Genomic DNA, 25990 nt, shown 5'->3' with positions numbered 1-25990 from the left:
GAATCGGTCAAACCGCGTCTTACGTAAACTTGACACTAATACACGAGCAGAAAGTGCTGATGTGGTTGTTGCAAAATACTCACAAAAAGTGTTGATTTACACTGTATAACAATATAGAACATTGTACTTTTATTATTACTGTACTATATACTGCGCAATTCCACCAAATCCTGTACGCAATTCCGGCCTCCAAATTATGGATTTTTATATGAGTTCTTCACTTTATATAGATGTCAACAAAGCGATTTCTCGTGTATGACGTCAGTTAATACGGGTTCTCGTGATTATTAGATTTAGCTTTGAAATTTTACAGTTATTAAACGGTTCGGAAAGTGATGATCATTTCTTTCACTTTTCATTTTAAGGGTGAAATTAAAAAAATAAAACATAAAAAGTCAATTCTGCCATGTTCTCAATCGTTTTTTGAAAATCGGATTCCTTTTTCTGAAGGTTCGGGAAATTTCTGATGTTACGGTTTCGGTTTAAATAAAATTTGTGTGCTTATTTTCACCATTTTTCACTGATATTATAAACTGTGCCTTGGAGTTAAACGATCCGAAAATTTTTAGAAGTGATTTTCATCAGAAATTTCTTGAATTGTCAGAGAAAAAATTTAATTTTCAAAAAACGTTTGGGAACATGGTTCAATTGACATTTTAAGGTTTATTTTTTGAATTTTGGGTCAAAAATGACAAGTGAGAAAAAATCCCCATCATCTTCGAAAAATTCTGATCGAAAATCGCATTTTCAACTTTTTCTTTAAGGCATTTTTTGAACCGTTTAATACATTGATAAATTTCGAAGAATCCGATAATTACGAAAACTGAACTCAGAGATCTTTCACACTCGAGAAATCTCGTTGTTGACATCTAAATAAGAACACTAAAGAAGAACACATAAAAAAAAATCAAAAATTTGGAGGCCAGATTTGCGTACAGGATTTGGTAGAATGGCCAATACACAACTTTCACTTCATCCCACGTATAATTAAGGTTTAACGTGCACCAATCAAAAGGAGAAAAAGAAGAATAATTTCTTCAAAGAATAATCTTAACGAAGTTCTGTTACGTTCTGGGAAGAGCGCTGGGAGAGATCTTCAATTCGCTGCGTGATTCATTTTCAGATTTCAATTCGACTCACAAATCTTATGATGTCCGTGTGCGCAAACTCTGATGTCGTTTCGTTCAGGATTTTCGTTCAGCTCGTCACTATCTGTGAATTGTTGTGTTTTGATCGTGCAAACTATGACTACGCATAACTTGCTCATGATTTTCTGTATCTCATTTTCTCAAATTACAACTCATATGAGATATTGGAAAGCAATTTTCGAAATAATCGTTTTTTATTTTACAGAACCTCTGACGCTGAAGGTTGATTGATGCGTCGGTTACACGCTTGATTTTGAGAGGGCCATCAGTTTGACAATACAAGAAGCAATGCATGTAGCATTGTTTAGTATAATTATTTGACTGATCCTTAAAAACGTCATTTTTGTATTTGAACCGACTCAGCACCCCCTAGATCGGATGAAAAGAAATTAGAAAAAATTGGTCCAAAATTTCAGCATTCTACTTAGTTCAACTAAAACGGGTGCCTGTGAGCATAAATTCATTTTGAGTTTTTAATTTGGGCAGGAACCGCTAATAATCACTGATGATGAAAAATGTATGTGAAAAATGAACTACATCAGCTATTTGAACAGTATTTCCATTGTAGCGGGGAAATGAGGAAAAAATCATGGCTTTGTACGTTGACACTCCTGAAACAATTCAAACCATGGCAGAAAAATTCTTGAAATATTGAAGGTACAAAAAAGATGAATCATTTATAATTTAATCACAAATCGATCAGTAATTATTCCTAATTCGCCCTCATTATTCATTACTTGAAGTTCGCAATCGATCATCGTCACGAGTGTTTTTGTTCATCTGCAAGATTCGGAGAATTTTCTAATTTTTTTTTTGTAGCCAATCTTCAGATCTTTTCCAGATAAGCTTTCTGAAGACCACTCTAATGATATATGATATTTGTGTCGAACTATTTTTGAAAACATTTTTTGCAAATTTTCGTAACTGGAATAATATATCTAATTGTTTAATATTATTTATTAATCCATTTATTTCGTTAAATGGTGATTTTTTACTTTAAGACACAACTTTGATGCGCTGGTACTTTGTTAATTTCATCGTTGTAAATCGCCCAAGTTTTTATAGAATATCTATGGATATAGGAAAAACATATGCCAAGTTTCAGATTTCTCAAAATAGGATTTAGGCGTGGGCGAATAAAATAGTGCAGTTAGTCCGAATTCCCATTGAAATTACACGGGAAAATTCATGGCCTTGGCGGGAGTACTTAGGGTTGGCTTACACGCTCCCGGTTTCGCGTACTTTTTTATTGATTTATTTGCAAACTTTTTCTACCTTGTCCGCAGGAAAATTCGAAAACACTCCAAATAAGGACCATCCTAATGTGTATGCTCCTGACCACGGAAGTTCCTTCATCGATCACCAGTCAACTCTGCCGTCGACTACAAAGATGGCGGCCACGATGGTTCACTCTTAATAAGTCTTCTGAAGAATGTTAATAACGTCTGATTCCGTGTTCTGATTCACATCAAAATCAATAGGCTTCAAGATTTTAATGGCTTTCACTATATTTTCAAATTCAAAGTTCAATATGCATAGCGGTTCGATACATAATGAGTTCCCAAGCAGCGTTCCGTGCCTCAAGTTTTCAACAATTTTTTTCGTTGGACTGCATTTTCGGATTTACTTCTGAATTAATAGGGAGCGAGATTTCGATAGCAGTGAATCCTCGTTTAAATTTGAACTCAATCCGTGTAGCCGTTCGTCACTTATTGAGGTCCCAAGCCTAGGGGCGGAGAAGAAGAAGAAGAAGAAGAATATTTTTCATTTTACATCAACTTTGACTGTTAATAACTTTAAAACTGGTGGGCAGGTTTCAATCAAATTTATAGTGCAAGGTCAGATGGACAAGCTCTTTAGGTCCTGTGAGTTTTGTTGAAAATCATTTACACGTTCCGGAGATATGACATCCTGATTTCGGGCTTTATTTGGTCAGGGTAAAGATTCTCTGCTAGCGCTCGCCGGCCTGCGGGTACTTGGCGGCGATTCGCTGCTCCGGATCTTGATGGGATTTTACGGTCCGTTTTGCGGGTGTAAAATCCCGTTTTTCACACCGGTATGTGTAAAATGAAAAAGGACCCAAATTCCCGGAATCATTATCACTCGCATTCATAGTTGAGGTTAGGTTGATTCTTAGAATAATCGGTTCAGTCCATCGTTAGGAGAGTTATTGTTCATTTATACTTTCTAACAATCAACTAATATTGTTCTTCAGGGGAGGCCGATATCAGTTTATTTTTTTTGTTTAGCTAAAAACCTTTGTACACTCGGGGTGTAGAACCGTGTTTTACACTCTAGATACGAAAAGTACTAAAAGTTTCCACATATACTTGGTTAAAATACACATTTTTTGATAAGGAACAAGTCATTTCGAACAATTCTTGGAGGTTAGGTTTTAACGAAATCTGAAAACTCGGAAAATTCTTTAATTGCAGTTGTAGTAACAATACTTGAGTACGGAGTTTCTGAAACTAAGAGTTGTTTGATTTTAGTTGATTTGTACTGTACGTAAATTTTGAAATTGGTTTTGGTGTGGTTGAAGTATAATTTTATTCTAAGTTTTATTTAGTTTTCTACAAATAGATATTTAATTTTGTTCAGCTTTCTGTTTTTCGAGATTTCTGGAAAGGTAGAAGTAGGAGCTGGATTTTGAGAAGGGACTTTTTATTAGTGATTTAGGTTCTTAGGTAAATCAGCACAAGACGATTTGCCTAGGAGGGCCGATCAGCTGGTGCTGAAAGGGAGCCTTGTAGATTCCCGTTTCTAGGAATAGAGAGTTTGTGAACTGGTCATGGTTTTTCTTTTTCACATTTTTCACGTTTCAGTTAGCAGATATGACGTTCAAATGTGAAAATACATACCCCTAGACGCAGAACAAGCTTGTGCCTTATTGAAGCAACTATGGAGTTACCGCTCATGTTCAGCCTCGTTTCCTGCTATGGCCATCCCAAACGTCAAACATTAGTTTTTAAGGGTACCAAAATTCGATAAATAATCCTTGATGTTTGGGATGGCCATGGTGGGATATGGTGCTCAGAGAGAAACCTTGGTGCTCAACCAGAAATAAGAGAACTAAGGTTGTTTGAATAAGGCGCACACATCGTTCTGCATCTGGAGATACTCATGGTATATGCTGCTCAGCATTGCATAGCTACGAGCTTGGTTTTACTTAATAACTGATGGTATATGCGTGAAAATTATCATTACAAGGGTGTTCCTTGTACACTATGATGGTAACTGTGTGGGTCGATACAGATCTAAGAACTTAACAGTGTGTTAGATGCTATTATGGTAAACTGCACGTCGGTAATTTATAATGCGGAGAGGACGCCGCCATGATTACCGGCTGGGACGTGACAGTTCTACGGAAACCCACTCACCCAAGAGTCCCAAGCCTATGCCGATGAAGCCCAAGATCTACAGGAAATTCTATACAAACTGCATCAGCAGCCATCTAAGTGGCTGCTCTTATGCCGAATGAAGACAAGTGTGTTGTGAATTATGATGCATCTGGGTTAAAATAACCCACATATTGTAAACTTTCTTGGATGCAACCATATGGCAATAAGGACCTCTCAAAAGGACCTTGGTAAAACGATCACCTGTGATCTCAAATGGTGAGAATACATAAATAGCGTGGCCAATAAGTTCAACTAATTGTAAGTTCCAGGATAAAGAAAGCCTTCACATGCATTATATCGGATTTGTTCATGAAAATTTACAAGACCTACGTCCGGCCATCACTGGATTCCGCAAATATAATATCGACACTCTACTTTGCGGGGATATCGAACTTCTAGAAAAAGCCCAGAGAATAGCAACGGAACTACTAATAGATCTGAGACACCTGGATTATAATGAAAGGTTGTAAAAATTGAATCTACTATCAGTAACATTAAGACTGAAGAGAGAAATTAACTAACCGGACCGTGTGATATGAATGGGGAGGAGTTCTTCAGGCTATCAAGGAATACGCAGTAATGGGGCCATCTAAAGCTCGATCGCAGTCCATTCAATAGAAACTCACAGGAAAACTTTATTAGTAACAGAGTGGTGGCAGTGTGAGATTCACTTCCAAATGCAGTCATTGATGCATGCACAATCAATCAATTCAACAACAGGCTGGATGCTTCTTTCTATACGCGTCCTCAAGAAGACTGAATTAGTCAGACAAGCTTTAGCTTGATACTGTAATCCTGCTAGTAATGATAAATTGTCACTTTTTCTTTTGCAGCTTCTGATTTGATCCCAGAAACTTTAGACGCGATTAAGCGCGATCGTTCCCTCATGTGAAATTACGTCGGAATAGCGTCTCGATAAATTCATACCAGCGTTTTTCATAATCCGTGAGAAATACCATGAAAAAATACCAAGGAGTTAATCTTCTTTTTTGCAATACATAGAGTCCTTTAACTTTTCGTCTTATTGTTAGAATAGATTAGCAGGATCTGTTCATTATCAATTCGACGCTCAGGCATACGGAGAAGATACATAGAACCTCGAGGTGGGATTCCTAATGAAGCTTGGAACTATGGGGGTGCAGAAATTACAAGGGAGTTGTGGGGAGTGTGACAGAGGGTATGGAGAGGAGAAGGGTGGCCAGAGGACTGGAAAGAAGGGGTGGTTGTACCAATAGTAAAAAAGAGGGAAGGGAAAAGTGTAGAAGAATGTAGAGGAGTTACATTAATACCGACGGCGTATAAAATATATGTGGGAATATTGGAAAAAAGGTTAAAGGAAGAGGTGGAGAGCAAAAAGTTTTTGCCGGAAAGTCAGGCGGGATTCAGAGCAGGAAGGGGAACGATAAATAACATATACGTGATAAATTATTTGATAAGTAGGGAAATAGCTAAAAATAAAGGGAAATTAATAATAATGTACGTGGATTTCAAGGCGGCTTTTGACTCGGTCGACCGCGGGAAGTTAGTGGAAGACATGAGGAAGAGAGGGGTGAGGGAAGGATTGGTAAGAAGATGTGAGGAGGTGCTAAAAGAAACGTGGGGAAGGGTAAGAGTGGGGAAACAGGTAGGGGAAAAATTTTGGACGGAAAAGGGAGTAAGGCAGGGCTACCCACTGAGTCAATTGTTATTCGTGCTGTTTTCAGCGGATATGGAGGACGAACTAGAGAAAGGAAGGTGGGGTGGAATAGATTTATCGGGGGGGAAGAAGGTATATGCATTGGCGTACGCGGATGACGTGGCGTTGCTGGCAAAGGATGAGGATGATATGAAAGGTATGATTAGGACATTGGAAAGGTATGTTAGTAGGAAAGGGTCGGAGGTTAATACGGGGAAAACGAAAATAATGAGGTGCAGGAAGGGGGGAGGGAGGAAAAGGAAAGTGTTTTGGAATCGGCAGCGTAGGGAAATAGAAGAGGTGGGTAAGTATAACTACCTAGGGTATGTGATGAAAGCAAATGGGGAACAAGGTGAGCATGTTAAGGAAAGGGTTAGGAAAGGAGCAAAAGTAATGGGGCAGGTATGGGGAATAGGAAAAAGAAAATTCGCAAAGGAACGGGGGTGGAAGAATATGGTTGTTTGATAAGTTGGTATGGTCTGTGATTAGTTATGGAGTTGAAATTTGGGGGTGAAAAAGAAGAAAAGAAGTAGAGGATATGCAGGAAAGATATTTAAGATGGGTTCTTGGAGTGTCCAGGAGGGTGGCAGGGTACATGGTAAGGGAGGAATTACAAAGGGATATGTTGGAAGGAAGAGCAGGAATGAGAGCATGGGGTTATGAACAGAGGTTAGAGGAAGGAAAAGGCGGGGAGTTAGCATGGAGATGTAGAATGGAAATGAGGAAAAGGGTGAGAGTGGGGAGAGGATTAATGGGGTGGGAAGCGGAGAGAAGAGACTTCTTCGAAGATAGAGGATGGGAAATGGTGGAGGTGGAGAGAAGATCGGAGATGGGTGCAATGAGAGGCGAGGATTTAGTAAAAGTAGAAAGAAGGAGGCAGAAGGAAGAGAGATGGGAAAGAATTGTAGGGTCGAGAAGTAACAAGGAATATAAGTTTGTTAAGGGAAAGGGAGTGCCAGGATACCTTAAAAAAGGGTGGAGTGAGGAAAGGTGGAGAAGGATAGCAAAATATAGACTAGGAGATGAGCTGAAGGGATATAGGTATTGGGAGAAGAGAGAAAATAAGGTGTGCGGTATATGTGGGATGGAGCAGGAGAAATGGGAACATGTGTGGGAAGGATGCTCGGGGCTAGGGATAGAGACAGGCTGGCAAGAGATGAGGGGGGATGTTTTGGGGGAGGAGGGACAAAGAGAAAGATGGTTGAAAATAATAGAGAAGATAAGAGGAGGGGTGGAAGAAAAAGCAGAGTAATAGGGAAAATAGAAAAGTGTAGCGGAAACGGAGGTCCTGGGATGAAAGATGAAGGATGCAAGAGTGAGTGAGGAGATAGTGGGTAGTGTGTGAGAGCCTGAGTGTGAGAGAAAGAAGAGGGAGAAGAGAAGAGAGAGGGGAGGCAAAAGAAGGAAAAAAAAACAAATGTGTAAAACAAAATTGTTACATAGTTTATAAGTATAGAATATAAGTGAAGTAGAGGTTAAGAGAGGATGTGTAAGCGGAACGGGAGTCCGCAGATGTACCCCTGATAAGGGAGCAAATAAACATCATATTATATATACATAGAACCTCGTGGAATTCACAACTCTGAAACTATACGACATTTCTACTGTTTCGCGTCTGTAATATTTGATTCGTTGCTTTCAGCGTCTTCAGACTACATGCAATTGCTTTTCGCTAGAAATACGCTTGAATTGTGTTCAAGATCACTTTATATATTGCGATGTTGAACTACGTATGACTGTGTGTATGTAAGGAACAGTAATGTGTATGTATGTTCCCGCTTGTGTATGAAACTTAGGTCACCATTTTTATATGATTCAGATGACCCCTATGACCCATAAATGATAATATTTATTAGTAAATGCGATTAATTTTATAAATTTTAGTCATATTAGTGCTAGTGTATTTACTTTACTTGTTTACTTTGAATAACGTTTGTAGAGTCATAATTCGAATACCGATAGTTTCTGAATATATCTATTACTATTATAGCCGGCACCCCAACGTCTATTTTAGTTTGACTTTCCTCCAACGAATCAATTGAATCTAGCTGGAGAATTCGCTTAAAGTCCCGCGATAAAAATACACAGGGTTTACTTATTTATTTATCTCTCTATTTCCAAATTCCTATTCTCAAATCTGGTTCACGTGTTTCTAGTGTTACGCTTACGTGGTGTAGATGAATCTTGTGCTACATATACATATATATATATATATGTAAGTTTGTGGCCTGTTCCAAATTATTCCAAAGAATTCAAGAAATATTTGAAAGAAAAAAATATAACACTGATTTTCACAGCGGTAGATTGTCCGTTTTCCAATGGACAAAACGAGCGTACAAATCAAACATTAGTAAACAGAATTCGCTGTAAACTTTACGAAAACCAAAATAAATCATGGACAATGCCGAACAATGCATAAGTGAATATAATAATACAGTACATAGCTCTACAGGTTTTTCACCAAACTATTTGCTCTCGGGAATGGACAGGTCAATAATTCCAAAGGAATTAAATGAAAACACAAAAGAAAATTTAGATGTCAATAGAGCAAAAGCATTAGAAAATTCCATAAAATCGCATAACAGGAATAAATTATACTACGACACTCACACAAATGCAATAGAATATAACGAAAATGACTTAGTGTATATACAAAATGGGAATAAATTAAATAGAAAAAAATTAGATCCCGTCCGAACTGGACCATTCAAAATTACAAAAAAAATATCTAAATCCATTTATGAAATTGATATCAGTACAAGAAAAAAAGATGTAAATATTTTTCACAAAAGCAAAATGGTCCCATATTCACAACCCGTCCCAGATCCTAACCAATCCTCTCCAGGAAGGGGGGATGTAAGTTTGTGGCCTGTTTACCCAAACTTATCTATGAAAAACAACAAACACGCTGAACGGGTTACGGAAAGGATAACCAAGAGTGACCATCGCGGAATCATCGCCTCGGGAGAGAGGGGAGTGATTGACAGGCGCTCGAGACATCCACTAGCGTCATAGTGAATGCTCTGTAAAATATATTGTAAATTATATTGTAAATTATTCTTTTCATCATTGTCAACTAAGCCTACAATCCCGATCGTCAAAACCGACATTGTTGTTGATTTAGGTGACTATAAGTGTTATAATTATTTTTGTTATTATTTATGTAATTATTTGTGATTGGTGTTAATATAATGTTTTAGTATCGTTTCTACATCAACCCAAGTCGTTGAGACTCAGGAATTATTATTTCCGCAACCCTTTTAAGTTATAAGAGTCACGCTTATAACTTAAATATATATATACACATAACATTGTAATTCCTCTATTAGCTTATACCAAAGCTTGTGCAAAAACTAATTTTCGTGTTTCATCAATAGTTGATGTCCTTCAATTAGAGATATGGTGATGGGTTGTACACTTTTACTGCATTTGATTTCACACGGCTAGAGATTGCACTCGCTTAGTAACTCACCTGCTTTTACATTACAAATGTTGACTGTGAAATTGTGAGAACTTTCGACTAGTCATTATATTCAGTAGGATACAGTAATATATGACGAGCACTGTACAAATTTTATTGTTCAAATTGGCTGGTGTGAACGTTTATCGACCGATTTTTGGGGTCAATTTGAAAATTTACCGAAGATAGTCTTAAATTGACACCAAATTGTAGTCTATATAAGTACGCATCGAAAAATGTTATACAGTGTATACGGCTGCTGCGTTCATTTTTTAGTAAACCGTTATCACGTTACATTCAATTTTTTGGGTGTGCACAAGTAACTCATCATGAAATCGGTATAACTGTCTTGAGCTGAGCACAGTCATGGACTGCCTCAACTTACTGTTCGCCATGAGAAACTCTAATAATTGGTATTAGCTCTTTTGTATTGTTGCTCTACTCTGCATTGGGTTACCGCCTCATCTGACGTCAATGCAGAATCTAGTGTTGACCATAGCATCGCAACATTTATTTATATTTATGTGTAAACTAGAAACTATTGTGCTATAGCTGATAGTCGAATGTTTCAGCTCAATTGCTTGTTCAACCTTGGGAAGCTTCGATCTGCATGTTACTTGGCATATTCCAGTAGAGCTTCCAAATGCGTTGTGGTCATGTCGTCAGTCGGCCCAAATGCAATGCAGACCCAGGCCACGATGCAAAGTGCGTATTTCCAAGTGTACATATTACTTTGGACGGTGTATTCATCATCGACGGTTCGGATCTGAGGTGAAAATAGACCGGAAAATTTTCGTCAAGTGACATGCAAAAAGATCGCTAAATCTTTTAAAGAATTTCAGTTATGCTCGTGGTAACACGAAATATTTATAACTCGATGTGAACTTTGTAAACTACGCTAAGGCTCACCGTGTCAATTTGCCGTGTTCCTTGATCAAGAGTTGTTGAATTTTTATATTGGTCTGTCTCCGTCAAGTGAATACAGATCGCTACAAGGTACAGCAGAAGTATAACTATTGCCAAGCAACGGCGGTAAGAAATCATGCAAAATTGGTCCAGGTCGAAATGTCCAAAATCAATTCTAAAATTCACAAGTATTACAACATCATGCACGCTGCAGAAATGAAGATCGACGTGGAGCATAAGCCAATTTATACAGCGAATATACGTAATGAATATTGTTATACACTTTCGTACCTGTCCATCGCAGAGAGAAGACTTATTGTGACGAGAAATAAAAATATCCCTGATATTATCTGGGGGTAGTTAGTGGCATTTATTAGCGCGAGTAGACTGGGATCAGCCTCCATTTTTGCTACCTAGAATTATCAGATCAGCCTTAAAGTTAATTCCTTTTCTTCATATCTGAAAAAGTTCATACCTCGGGGCCGTTCATAAAACACGTGACGCTCATTTTCGGAATTTTAACCCCTCCCCCCCCCCCGTGACGCTCATTTACGGAATATTCCTTACCCTCGTCAGCAATCGTGACGATAGCACAGATCATCCGCCCCCCCCCCCCCCCCCAACAGCATCACGTGTAGTACGAACGACCCCCTAACGGTAAATAAACTTTGATCAACTTCCGTACTCACCAAGAGGATCTGAGTCAAGGCGATACCGCCGAGAAGGCCCTGGCACCAGATCATCACACATTTGGATAGATTGTGCATTTTGATTGCGACGTGTATAGGCCTCAAAAACCTTTCAGTGGCGTTTTCGACCTTGTTGCTTTTCCTAATTTTCACTGCACTGAACCCGTTTCTCCCCTGAACGTAAATCGTGTCAGTTGTCAACTCCAGCATGGGCGATGGCTCCTCATACCTTGTTTTGTTTTTTTGATTTTCCTGCGCATTTCGCAATAGTTCCGCAATCGGTAGTTCATCAGCTGCTTTTTCTGGAATGTTTCAATGTAAAGAGAACGAATCTGTACCCGAGAATCGCCGTTGTTGGGTTTACTGAAAAAATGTGTCATCAGAGTACTCACTTTGTCTCTGTAGATTTTCCGCCCTCCTACGGCTTTCTGAATCCGCATTTCCGTCTGTGGCACGAGGTCTCCTTGTCGTCGTTTTCTCGTCGACTTTCCCGCGATCATCGTTTCTGCTTTCTTCTGGTCTTCGCCTCTTCGACCGTATTTGTCTTTTCCCCGTCTGTTTCTCGATCCCAGTTCTACGAGTTCTGGGAACTCCTTGCTTCTTCAAAACTTGGGCGCTTCTCCGTTTGGGTAAAGGTCTCGTTACGGAGGTCTTGACATCCGTCGATTCTTCCGAGTCACAATTCAGAGGGGCCGATATATTTTGACGAAGATGTACTAGATCAATTTTTTTCACTGGGGTGCTGGTACACTTGATGTCGGAATCCGACTCATCGAAGTTTGTTGATCTGTCGTCACCGGTTTCATACCTGATTTCGGAACTGTATCGTTGCTCTCTTATAGACATTTTCTCGCTTCATAATTTCTATCTCGTGAAAGTCGCCAGTCCTTGATACCCATGAGGGATCTGGAATAGAAATACTCAATCAGCGACATGCCTAAGGAATTAACACGAAGCGATCACCTCCTAGACGTTAAAAGTGTTGCAGCAGCCACGGAGAGTCACGAGTTAAGATCTCTATCGATTTCCCAGCGCAACATGTTTCATTCACTGCCTAACTAGATTACTCATATACAGCGTGAAACGCTAACAACTGCATGATCCGTCGTCTGATAAAAATTCGAGTTAGTTTCCCAGAGTGACCAACCATCATGAACCTAACCTGAAAATGTTGACAGTTGTCGCTGGCAGTTGTATTTAACGACAACAGTTGTTGTATAAAATAAATTTATGACGGCTAGTCGTACTGAAAATAGCCGCTCTCGTATTGTAGCGCGTGCGCATTAGACGACGGACCATGCAGTCGTTAGCAATTTGCTCTGTATACGCGACGTTGTCTTGCGTCATTAAGGAATCATGGCTACTGGATACCAGCGAAAGAAAAAGCTATTACATACGTTACCTGAATACAGAGTAATCACTATTTGGTCCAGTGTTTATTCTCAGATGAAAGATAAGAATAGCGAGGTTCAATGGTTAGAAAATTCACAAAATTTGTAATGTAAAATACGAGCACCTTCACTATCTAGCTGTCTCACATCCCGATCGACATTTGACGGTGTCGTTAGCAACGAGGCGCTGGCTATGTTGTGGATTTCACCATGCTTAACAACGCTCGATAAGCTGGGTTCAAGTCTTACAAACGGTTTAGAACTGTGCCGGAGATTGAAACATGTAGGCACATAAGTTTTGGCGCAGTGTCAGTCGATAACCTTCGAGTCGAAATGATTGAATTGTCATTTCTGACCAAATTGTGATACGATTTTGCGTTACTATTCCGCTGCTTGTAGCACTGGGAGTCTCCTCGTTGCATCCAGATATTACAAAAGGACTTTACGTCGAACGTGGTGTTTCGGTGCTGATTTGGATTTATATTCTGCTGCCTATCGGTGCAGTTAGGATTTCTTGCCTTGCAATGGTGGTACTTATACAGAGTGGCTGGGACCACCGATGTCAATGTTTATTGGGATGTAGATTTCCTAGCAGCAGTTTGCTTGTTTCCTTTTTCCCAAACGAGACAACTTTTTGAAATAAATGTATCTGTATCTTTACTCCCTCATGGCGATCCATTATTTTTTTTTTTTCAATTCCACTTTGCCATAATCTTTTGAGACCCTCACGACTGTTTTGGGCATGTGAATAAGGTGTTACTTTAAAATTCTTCCGAGCCACCTGCAATGCAATTACTGTGAGTTCACTTATTTATTTTATCTAACGAACATTTGTCTTTCTTATTTTAGCTCCCAGGTTGGATAACAGTCATAATTAAACAGTCAGAAGCTCCGAATGGCAGGTTTCAAACCGATAGCTATATGTATAATATATATATAAGTATATATGTACAACGTACAAAGGGTGGATTGTGGAGGTATAGGTATGGCAGTATAAAACCAAGTGTCGATAAAGCCAAGTTGAGACCTCGAATCTCTGCGTCTCGCGAGCAATGAAAGTATAAATTGCAAAAGCCGCGCGGTAATAAATTTAGCGTGTCGTAGATAGAGATAACGATGCAGATGTGTAGTGGTGAGGTAATGGCTGCAGAACGGTGACTATACGGTTGCACGTTGCACACACGTATGGTATGCATGCCTATACTCCACGTGTAGATCGACGCACACTAGGAGGCATTCGCCGCAGAATGTAGATAAATGGCGGAGGTATTGTGCCTGTGTCGGCTTTGCAGAGAGTGCAGGAGGGCTGTAATGTCGATCCTGCATACAGCGCCGATTATAGAAAGATACGTGTACGTATGCACGCCTTGTGCGTAGGTATACTGATATAACTATAGCTGGCAATTAGTTTCGTGGAGAATGTTGTCGTCCTTGGTGGAATGGATGTCGGTATCGCGGGGGTGTAACTCCACACGTAGGTGCCTTCGGCACTCGCGATCCGCCTGCCGGTAGGTATGACCCGGGTGCAAACCATAGAAATATATAAAATAGAGTAAGCGTCCCGTGAACGGCTTTGAAGCAGTTCTCTGAAGGACAGATGATAATTAATAACTCACCCGTCCTCTCTGTCGCTCTTCCCATGGAGTGGGGGCCACGAGAGGGGTAGCTGCGTCCGCCTGCCTAGCTACTTCTATGAAGAGAGCTCGTCGCCCGTACTCCATGGAAAAAGCGACAGAGAGGACGACGGGAGAATTATTATCACGCTCACGGGACGTTTACTGTATATCATATGTCTCTATGGTGCAAACGTCACCTGGAAACTGGGACTGGGAATCCATTAGCAAAGTCGAATGGACGGGAATTTTACTCGTTGATCAAATCTCATACACGTCTAACTAGTTTCGCGCATTCGAATTAAGCAAATGAATGTACCTACACGGTATAATTATGAATATTCTTTGAGAAACGAAGACAATCATAATTGTCTCCTTTCGCGCATTTCACGACTCTTATCTCTCCGTCGACGGCATCTCCTTTGCATCTTTATTCTGTGTTGTGCTCGCTGTTGATGGCGGGTCTTCGCGTGCAAGCCCAGGATATATTGTATGTATTTGTAATACCGGTTCAAGTCTTGTTCCTGGGATTATTTCGCTTCGATCATCGTTGCGCGGTCGAGAGGTGTTGTTGCAACAAGCTATTAGATTAATTGTCCGATTAAATTCTCGTAAATCCCGGGATGGTATCTACGTACCGAAACCGCCCACAAATCGCACTGCAGAGTTATGGCTATAAACTCGATTCTTTTATTCGTTTCATTTTTTCAACCTTTTTCTTTTTCATCGCGATTAATATCTCATTCTCCTCGCAGTCTGTGTAACTATATTCTGTTGAATTCCTCAGAATACGAACAGCGCCTTGGAGCTTTTTTCACCGACGCAGTTTGTTTCTCATTTAATTACAGCATATATGCCTACCCATAATAATTGATTAAAAATTTTTAATGGCAACTGGTGTGACAATTAGCAAGAATTTGATGAGGCAAGGTTTGATTTTGCAACGAGAGCAAGAGGAAGAAGAATGTTTTACGTCAAGGCTAAAAAGACGCGTATACGTGAGACGACGGCGGTGATTCACGCATTCGAGGACACGCTCCATCGTGTGCGTGCGTATCTACGTCGTTATATCCTATGGAACGATTATGATTCATCCTTACTTTCACTTGAAACAGTTCCAGCTATTCAGACTTTCACTCCCTATTTCAATATCTATTAAACGTCATACTTTTGTAATATTTTCGAATCAATTTTGTATCTGCACACATGGACTATAAACAAATAATTTACGGGTCTGGTATGAGACCCAAGTTTTTTACTATAGGATATTAGTGGACTCCAACAAAAAAAAAACTACAGAACCATATTTCGCTGGTTTATTTTCCTTGAGTTAGTATTCATTATAAATATTTAACAATATTCAAGATTAATGTGTATATTAGTAAAAATAATAATCTCAATCGAATACATTTTATAAAATACATAGGTGTCTATAAATATATATATTTTCATATATGTATGAATAATTAAGAATTTAATTATTTGTGAGTACGTATATAGATAGTATTTAACCGTCGCAAAGATTTAACAGCTTGCAGTGGGTACAACTGTAGTAATTATAAAAAGACATGTATATATACATATACATTCGCAACATTATGCCAAGAAACTCATTGTCAGTCGTTAAATATCGCGTAAAGAAAAGCTTGTTTCTTTAATCGATATTTGGGTTGTTCTGATAGGATGTTAACAATCGGATATTGCATTAATAACGTGAAAATTTATTTCCACTTTAACATAGTAACATCTATTCGGCATGTTTCATGGCATACCCATAGACAACACATTATAAACCTATACTTGATTAAATAACTTGTCGATAAAAAAGTTATCGATAAAATTTATAGTATCTCTTAAAGTACACAAGTTGGTCACAAATGTGTAACTAAATACGCAATCATGATTATTGTATAGATATAAATTGAGTAAAGATCATATAATTGCGGTAGTAAAGATTGATAAAGCGTAACAAGGAGCTATGTACATGTAAAAAGCAGGATAATAAATATAATTTTGCCAGTGTATACATCATGTATAACACTTACATTTACAGCTATATAAAATGATTGAACGAAACTGGAGAGGTGTATCGAAATGATATACCTCTATATCTCTAGAACTTTGTTATTACCGCGTTACGCCACGGTAAAACCAAAAAAGGGATCCGTAACATTAAGTATATTGAAAAAAAAAAAAACTGTGTTTTTTCAAAGGTACGATCAATACGTCCATAACTATTAATAAAGATATATTTATAATTACTGGCAGAATAGATATTCTCCGATAGAAAATTGTTATATTATATAATTATATATATATATATATATATATATATATATGTATATATATATGTGTGTGTGTGTGTGTGTGTATAAATATATATATACTTGCATGTATAAATTTAAACTCAGATGCGCGCGCATCTTATTTTTACATTAATATAATCTAACTTTCAATGTCAGCCCACGTGAGCCTATATCCTTAATTTATAAATCCTTAAATCCTAATCGTTCATGGAACATACAATGTTGAATATATCATAGATATATGGGACCAAAATCACCAGTCTGAATCGTATTCATAGCTGTATTATGTCACCTGCTGTTCAACCCCTTCTACATCATTTCAACGTTTCCAACAATTTTGAAGTGAAAGATGTCAAAAAATGCAAACATCGGACTGTGGACACCGTTAATCACGGATGTAACATTGATTTCGATATTTATTTTATTTCTTTAGAACCGTATTTCATGACTACTTTATAACCAAGTATAATCGATTACGCAACGAAATTTTTGCTTTTACCGGGAAACGCGTGAACAATTTGTCACGGTTCACCGATTTAAACGGGCCACACGTAAGTCAGTTTTGAGGCTCGACTAGTGTTCCAAGGAGGACACGTACCGGCAACAACGTGCCGCGTCTAGAATTGTCTGCTTGTATTTTTTACTTTTTATTGCATGAGCTTTTTCAACTTTTTTTAAAACTTTTTTGAGGAGGACAGCGAGACCAGTCAAGCAGCAGCGAACAGTTCCACGCGCTAAGACTAGCCTATAGTGACATAACAACCAACGATTGAGACCAGCAAGCAAATACAAGAGGAGGCTTAAGTATACGTACGTACGTTTTTACGTTTAATTTTTTTCTTTTTTTTCTCTCCCTTTTTTCTAAGAAAAGAACTTGAAGCTACCGTAGTAAGAAGAGAATAAAAAGTAACACGTAGAATGAAGAGAGAAAGTGAATATTGCTACATATGTAAGACATCACATTCGCGGGACGTTACCTCCCGCGGGCGATGCTTATTGTACTTATATAAGAGATTACTTAGAAATCGCCCAATTCATATGCAAATAAGAAGGCAAGAGAATGAGAAAAAAATACCGTCATATTGACGTGCAAGGAAATACAAATAGAAGACGAAGCTACAGTATATGCGATAAAAAGAACAGTAATATCTTAATTAATCGCCGTAATTGGCGTACACTGATTCAATAAACACACCCACCTCGACACGTTTCAAATTATTGTCCGACAAACAATAACCGTAACGTTTGATGGATCATTATGTAAGGACTTCCGGTTTTAAACTCTTTACCCCTCGTTACCACCTTCATCCATAGGTGATCGGAAAGAGTTGGAAGTCAACCCGATTATAATTTTGCTCGACTCCGGTCGAATTTCGAACATACATCTACGTTTCTGCACGTATCAGCTTCTTTGCCAATGACGATGATGACGATAATAACAAAAATAATAATAATACTAATAATAATAATAAAGTTAAGAATATGCATAAAAATTAAAATAACCGCGCAACGAAGATTCGTCCGATCGTAAGTCGAGCACAAATTTCATCGGTGATTCGGCACGGTATACCTTGATACGGTACCTGTATTCTACGCAATAAGTCTAAGAAATGTATTATACAGTATACGAATTAATGTGAGGACGGAAGTGCAATGGTTTGACTTACGCATACTCAACACAACTAGGCCAAAGTATCCGTAAGATTTTCCCTCTTTCACGCATCTTGTTCGCCTAGAGGCAGTAGGGATGGCAAAATTGATAAACGAGTCTCTGACTGCGTTCCGTTTTCTTCATGATTCCCTTCTTGTAGTACTGCCTTATGCTACGGCTGAGCTTGTCGTAGTTCATAGCAGGACGATTCTTCCGCTTACCCCAGAGTCTCGCGACCCGCACGGAATCCTCGATCTTGAAGACCCCTTTGCTTCGGTCCAGCCACCGGATGCAGGATCCGTGTACTCCCGGGTTCTGCAGGAGTTCCTTCAAGAACTGCCAGAGATGAATGTGAGATCCACCGTTGCGGATCTTTCCACCGGCGGTCTGCGCGGGGATCGGATCTTCCTCCTCGTCTGTTGAGAGAATGCAGTTTCCGAAGGCATGTTAGAGGGTCGTAAGTTGGGATCAAGAGGATTATTACGTAATTTCAGTATCCCTGCTTACCTTCCGAATATTCCTGCATCGCGCATCCCGAACCGCTGCCCGCGGACGCTGGTCCAGCGGTGTTGACCGAAGCGGGCATCGAGGAAGCGTCGCTGGCGCTGCTCGCGGGTGTCGCTGGAACGGTTCCAGGAGGGCTCCAAGAGGCCGCGAGGGTGTTTCTCGGGGATTCCTCGACCGCCGCCTTCCAGATCTCCAGTTGAGCGTGAAGCATGCTGCCGCACTGTGAAACAGATAACACAATCGATCAACAACTGTTATATGCATACAGTTCGTGCATTATATTTATTTTTGTTATTTTTGCTTTCTTGCTTTCTTGCTTCCTCGGTTCGGAGGAACATTGTAGATATACTTTTGCATATAGCGGAGAGCTGGTATAATAATACTCGTCCATTCGGAATATAGATAAACTTAAAATTTCAATTTTTCGATACCGCTCTTTCCTTTTTTTAATCGTAGCGGAGGGTCATAGGTATATATATTCAGAATTTCAACAAGATTCTGCAGTAGTTTCAGCCAATACCTTAAATTTATGAGGGAATTTGTTTTTGTCCAAATAATTCACCCATCTTTAACTTTTGACTATAAATGGTAACCACTAAACTTGTAGGAAATGTAATTCTCTACATCTCTGGTCATAACAAGTTTTTGTCTACGACCGATGTTTACCGACTTGAACCGTAAATTGAAGATGGCGGCCAAAGCTACTGCAGAATACGGACGAAATTCTCGTTTTAGACTACCAACGACTCCCCCCCCCACCCTCAATTATTAAAAGAAAATACTAGTATATAAAAATTGCAATTTGAGGTGTTCTTCTTTGTATATTATACAGGCTGGTGGTAAATAGACGTCGAGTGACTCGCGATGCCAAAGAGAAAGCTGTCGGCAATAATGCGCAACGCGTGTGTGCGACCCACTTCGGCGTGCTGTGCGTTATGGCGTCGGTCTGGCCAATCGGGGAGTCGGAAAGTTCATCAATTGACCAATCTCGAGTAGCCGGAACAATTTGAATAATTTTCTCAGTTAATTATTCACTGAATGAGCAATCACGCGAGAGTTGGACGAACAATGTTTATGTATATAAATAAGTATATACGTGTACAGAATTGTTCTTCCTGTTCTCTCTCTCTCTCTCTCTTGCTTTTTCTTAATTATAACTGTTGATGAAAACAAATGAATCCGATTGCGTAACATTGTGATATCCGCGTGTGTCACGACAGACGTGTCCTTGGCAACAAATTGCCATTTACCCCCGTGGAAAAATTCTCCTTATACTTTTTTTTGTCATTTCTGAAGTATTCATAGGTATTATTCTTTCATTTTAAATACATACAGACCTACAGCCAGGTACAACTATTCGAATGAATCACAAGGCGTGATCTATTCTCTATTGCGGGGCCCTGAGCAGTGTTTCGATTCGATCTTCTAATCGTTCCGCGAAAAAACGTTACCACTCCAACAACGAGCGACTGTGCGTGCAAGTCGTAGCTACGTTACTTTTTTAACTTTTCTTTTCTTCCTTTGTATATTCTCATACCGAGTCATAATATATTTGTTTCACGGGGCAGCCTTTTTTCGTGTCTAGTTCCAAAGAAAATCATTCCGCACCGCTGGATGGATGAAATGAGAATTTGTATAGAATTTAATCGTAAATTATTTTTGCAACAACAATAGTTGCAAATGATTTATTCTTTATTAATGCCTCGTTTTTCTCCCCTTTTTTTTTGCAGAATATTCAGAAACTATACAGCGAATTAACGTTGTGTAAATGTTTTGGCAATGGCATAGAAAGTTCGATGATTACGCACTGTATCAAATGTATGCGCGGGACAAATTATAAAAAGGCGTCAAGTCTGCGATTTCAAGACCTGTTCCGCGAATTATTGTAAAAAAAAAATACATATTTTTGAATTTCAGTCGCGTGTCGGCTTGTCAGTTCAAGGAAATATTACAGCACCGACTTTCTCCGATCGTGCAGGTGTGCAGTTACACATAATAATTACATTGAAGCAAGTTTATGCGGAATGCAATACAAAAATTATTATTACGCGCATATTATGGTAGAAATACATTTTACTTTTTACTCATCCCATTTCATCGTGTACAATATCTTTGAACGTGTCACGGGTAGAAACATTGTATAACTATACGGAAGAATCATATCACGGGAAGCTGCGGTGGGGGGTAGCTCTACCAGGAAATCGTTCCACCGCCTGAATATAATAGAGGTAAGAGAAAACAGATTTTCGTTCTTTTAAATTTACACTGTAAGTATCAGGTTACGTGCAGCAGAGAACGAGTACAATTTCCCAGAAACTCACTTTCACTTCTAATAGCATATCACTTTTGCTCAGGGGTTATACATCAGTTCCGAGATGTCCTTTCCCGTAATTATCAGTTTTCTTATTACAAACTGTAAAGGGAATTCTCCAGCAAATATCTTATTATATTCACTGCGTGTTTACAAGTTTGTTAACCGCTTGACGTCAAAGTTATTGCCGCATCACGTTATTGCTCGCGTGATAACTCTGGGGAAACCAATTTTTACATCAAATTACGAAAAATTGCGGGTCGTATGAAATCGTAGAAAATAGCAAAACATCGTATAAATGCGTCAAAGATTGGAAATAATCGCGAAAAAGTGTAGTATTTTTCACAGAAAAGTACAAATTTCTACGAAAAATTATAAAAATCTAAGTCTTTCTCCGAAAAATTATAAAAATGACATGTTGGAAGTAGATTTAATTTTTTTTTTTTATTCGATTAATTATGAATATCTACGACTTTTTATGATAGATAATTTAAATTTCGGTCCCAAACATTATGAAATTTATTCTTCGTAGAACCGCGTTTAATTTTGTAGAAATCTACGAGTTTCTGCGGCGAGTTTTGAAAATTTACGACTTTCTACAAAAAATCATTTCAAGGGGAACTTGCAATCTAGAATTTTCAAAAAATCGATTTTTTTTTCAATATTTCGAAAGTATAGTATCTTAAGAGTATACTGTGAAAATTTGGTAATGATATTCACAGTATTTTAAGTTTTACAGCGCATTGAAGGTCGGCGCGAAAGTAAGTAGAAGGGGCATCCGGGCGGTCCGCTCATTGAATAGTTCTATTATTCGTAAAAACGCACCTGAGTTGTTTACCAGAGTTGCAGTAAAAATATTTTAGTTTTGAGAGTTAAATCGGTTACTGTAACTCGGTCTACAGACAGAATAACATCGAGTAAAATTATTATTGTTAAAAAAATATATTAAAAAAAAAAAATGGATCGTAAACAAGGTAGCGGTACTAGTAGAAGACCAAGCTTCAAAGCAAAAAAAAAAATCGTTCAAAGTTAATAGATATACAAATGAAAATGCACCAGAATACACTGGTACCTCTGCAAATAAACTAAAAAGTAGTGTCGAATTAGAATTAAATGTCGAATCTAGTATGAGTTATTCTATTATTCAATTCAGATTAATGTAAGTACACGTTTAAATCTAATTTTTTTGAGGAAATACTTATTTGAAATTTTAAACGCGTTTATCTCGAAACTACTTTTTTCTGTCTTGTGTTAATGAATAAAAAAAAACTACTCGACCGATTCATCTCAAATTAAAATATGTTATTAAGTACACGGGCAGCTATCGCAGGGACTAAAAATTTTCCATCGAGTATTTATAATTTTTTTGTAAGCAAAACGTTGTTAAAATCAGGCTGTGTTCCGACTTCTAAGTTTGACAATACGCCATGTTGTCATTTTTTTTTTCCTCATTCTAGTTCCTGCGATAGATATACTCATAATAATTACGGATCATTTTTAATTTTTTGATTTCGGATAAGTGGAGAACCAAATCCATTAACAGCAGCAACGTCAACTTTTTTCGAAGGGACGACTTCAGCACCGGTTTTAAAATAATAAAAAATTTTTGTTTTTTTTTCAATTTCCAATTTCGTTAAATTTACAAGTAATGAAACATACCTACAAAATTTAAATAACATTGTTCATTACTTTCATTAAAAAAAAAAATGTTGAATAGCAGTCAAATTCTCACCCGCTAGACCGCAAGGTCCCCTTAAAATTTATGACTTGTAGTAGATTTAATTTCTTTGTTCGTAGAATTCCGTAGAACACAGCGAGAATCAACTAAAAATTATGTTGTATTATAATTCCTATATAAGTACGGGAATCGTACATACGATTTTTTACCTTACCCAAAAGTTCAAGAATCTACGACAAAGTATGGTGTTTTACGTATAAGTGAATAGGAAAGGGCTACGCATTTGATGTAAATGTACTATTTTTAAAAGTACAATAATCTACGAAAAATTCCACGACAAAACTACGAAGTGTTCTAAATGACGTACAAAATCGTAGAAAATTAACGTAGTTTGCGGTAGAAATAAACCATTGTTCTATCAAGTCGAAAATGAAGTATCGAATTTTCGGAAAACATTAAAATCGGTATATTATGTGGTGGGTAATTCAAACCAAGATTCACACTCGATTATGGTTTGATAACGAGTCAATTTTATTTCGCATGAATGTCTACGGCTCGAGAAGAAGAGAATTTTTCAAACGAACAATATTCATAATCTCAGATTCTTTGTCTTCTTCCTTGAATGTATACAGGAAAACTACACAGAAAGCAGGGAGAAGAGCAGATTCTTAAAATGTGTTGTACAGACCATATATTCGTGGTATATGGGTATATCCGTGTATTTCTTGCGCCCCATTATAATACTAACATTACTACAAAACTTTTAATCGCGCAAGTCGTTGGTTACGTAAGAACGCGTTTATCTAAGCGTCGCTTCTGACAAATATTAGCATACCTTACTGAACATCGCGCGTCTACGGATGATGCTGCGCATCTATGTATACTTATACAGACTCTGACTCCGACTCTGAGACACGAGTCGAGTAAATATCTCACTCTCCGAAGTTCTGTGACACGATCGCTGTTTCTTTGGGAATCACTGCTGGTGTAAGTAGCCTGTAGCGATGACATCTATACACCTATATCCGTGTATTCGATTCGTCAATCGAAGAAACTGTGGAATTGTTCGCATCTGAAAGTCAATTCGCTATTCTCACCTGCGGAGCCCTTTGGCAAAATTCTTCCTCGGTGAGGGACGTGAGGGTGGCACCATCGATGTTGAAACTCTCGAGCGGTACCGAAGGTAACTGGAGCTGTCTACGAGCCCACTGGACCCATGCAGCAACATCAGCAGCGCTCCACCGCCTCGGCTCTAAAGGAGGACGAATGCAAAAATACAAATGACAGCAAGAGCATGGCGATGCGTCGTTTGAAAAACCGATTTTTTTGCTCTCATAAAATCTTCCAGGTAGGATTGAAAGAAAATGGGGATCGTCTATGCATACTTATACGTATAAATTGAAGAAGCAAATTACACTAGACACGGGTATTGGTGCGTAGGTTATATCCCAAGGTGTGACGTCACCGCTTAAACCAATAGATGAGAACCGGTCTCATCGCCACTAGAAGCAGCAGAGCACGTATGTACCTATACCTACATAGGTAGGCATAGAGGCATAGCTACTTGGCTCGGGGCAAGGTAGCCATAGGTATGAACGTACGAGTAAAGAGATGAATGTGAAAAAATTACATCGTCGTACCGCGTGTCTGCAAGCAGATGTATGTCGGCTGCATGCGTTCCGTAATAAACGGAAGCTCAACGATTGGCGGGACGTCCAATTTTTCGTACCAGTAAAAAAAAAAAGTTTTCTCCTTTCGCAACTCACCAGGATGGATGCCTAGAGCGACGCAAGTGTTGTCAAAGTCCTTCTGAAGCTGCTGCATAGCGAGGCTTAGTACCGGTTCGATTTGCTCTCTGGCCAAGTCACCGACGCACTCGCTGCCCTCCATGTTCTCGACGAAACCCGTCCCAACACCTCCAAGATCTACGGGTCTCAGGTTGTACTTTCTCTGAAAGCTTGTGTCCCTGAGAACCTCCCTGAGAAGCTGGTGATCGTTCTTCGAGTGTTCCTTAAATATCGCCTCCTCCCTTAACTGGAGATCGCTACCCGCAGGCGAGGCGAGGTGGTGATGTTGCTCCTCCTCGAGCCTTCCGCCAGTCAAATTTCCGTTTATATCACCTGGTTTATTCTGGTGGTGATGGTGGTGGTGGTGCTGCTGCTGCTGATGGTGATGATGACTACCAGTCGTACTTCTGAAGAGTAGTTCACGAAGCGGAGAATTCTCGAATTCTAGCGCAGTAGTGTTATGGGATAACGGCGAGGATGAATCCACCGAAAGCGGTTCCTCCTTGAAGAGTATTTCCTTCAAGAGCGGGTTCGACTCTTCTTCCTTCTTGGCGAAAAAGTCCGTGTCCAGCGTGTTGTATATGTCCTCCTCGGTACGAGGTGGGGTACAGGGCACCGTGCAGTCCGTTGAGTCCTGATCCTTGTACCCAAGACTTTCGGCAAGAAGCCTAGAAAAGACGCGGGAATTCCCAGTTGTCTTATTACATCCGCCTACTTCTTAAACCATTCCGGTTAGCTATAAAAAGCCAATTTTGATCAAATTGGTAGACCAGTTGCCTCGTGGCGTAGAAAACTTACCTAGACTCTTGAAGGATGGCCAGGAGGTCCAAGCTCTTTTCTCTCTTGGCAGGCTGCTTGGAGGCAGGTTCGGGACTCGTCGGGTAAAACTGGGCGCTGAGAGGACTCTGGGGCACGTAGTACGGGCTGGTGGGATATCCTGGTGATCCGTCGCCGACCGAATAGTTTGGGGAGAGTTCTCCGCAGAGCCCGGGATAGGGTGGGCTCGGGTAGGTATTCGGTGATCCCGGTCGGGGCGAGCAAGCCTCCCGCTTTATCTGGGGTGGTTTCAGCAGGCTACTCTGGGAGTTCAGGGAGTCTTGGTCCTCAGGAAGTAGTGAGAGGTCGAAGGCGAACGGGCTATAGTCGAAAGACGACGAGAACCCAGCCGCGGACGGTACTGTCTGTGGCATCTGAGAACAGTGAAAATGAGTACAACATTTGGTTAATTATCCTCGATTCTCGACAAGTAATTTCACGGTACGCTGCATGTTTCTCGATATTCCCGTAACTTGATGATGCATGTACGTGTATGCTGTAATAAATATTATTGACAGAGATCAGACGACGAGAAAGGAAGGAAGGAAGTAAGGGTTGACGACGCACCTTATAGGTATTTAAGGATAAATCTCAAGTCTGCCCTCTCCTTCCATACTTCTCCACATTGCGCGTTCTACTCGAGGATGGGGT

General features: G+C 39.3%; 2 protein-coding genes across 6 annotated transcripts in view; both read right to left on the bottom strand.

The window, feature by feature from the left end:
* Window positions 1-9776: 9776 nt before the first annotated feature.
* On the bottom strand, window positions 9777-13154 carry LOC124293875. Of its 4 annotated transcripts, none has more exons than XM_046736673.1 (6): window positions 12796-13154; window positions 11672-12185; window positions 11280-11581; window positions 10882-11003; window positions 10594-10765; window positions 9777-10450 (listed from the first exon to the last, which is right to left on the bottom strand). In XM_046736673.1, the coding sequence occupies exons 2-6, from the start codon at window positions 12123-12125 to the stop codon at window positions 10298-10300; spliced, it is 1203 nt and encodes a 400-aa protein (XP_046592629.1). In that variant the 5' UTR covers window positions 12126-12185; window positions 12796-13154; the 3' UTR covers window positions 9777-10297. The 4 variants fall into 4 exon arrangements, with proteins under 4 accessions (XP_046592629.1, XP_046592626.1, XP_046592627.1 ...); XM_046736670.1 differs by having other exon boundaries at window positions 12682-13152; XM_046736671.1 differs by lacking the exon at window positions 12796-13154 and adding an exon at window positions 12442-12509.
* Window positions 13155-15585: 2431 nt separating this feature from the next.
* LOC107220042 overlaps window positions 15586-25990 on the bottom strand; it is a 28093-nt gene continuing 17688 nt past the window's right edge. For both annotated transcript variants that reach the window (XM_015658449.2, XM_046736669.1), the window contains exons 2-6: window positions 25322-25713; window positions 24503-25191; window positions 23834-23988; window positions 18748-18967; window positions 15586-18656 (exon numbers count right to left, since the gene is read on the bottom strand). In XM_015658449.2, coding sequence (XP_015513935.1) covers window positions 18322-18656; window positions 18748-18967; window positions 23834-23988; window positions 24503-25191; window positions 25322-25713 — 1791 coding nt within the window. In that variant the 3' untranslated portion in view covers window positions 15586-18321. The remainder of the gene's footprint in view (window positions 18657-18747; window positions 18968-23833; window positions 23989-24502; window positions 25192-25321; window positions 25714-25990) is intronic.

The sequence above is a fragment of the Neodiprion lecontei genome, chromosome 4 (genome assembly GCF_021901455.1).
Source record: "Neodiprion lecontei isolate iyNeoLeco1 chromosome 4, iyNeoLeco1.1, whole genome shotgun sequence".
NCBI classification, from domain to species: Eukaryota; Metazoa; Arthropoda; class Insecta; order Hymenoptera; family Diprionidae; genus Neodiprion; species Neodiprion lecontei.
This window is presented reverse-complemented; position numbering and strand designations above follow the sequence as displayed.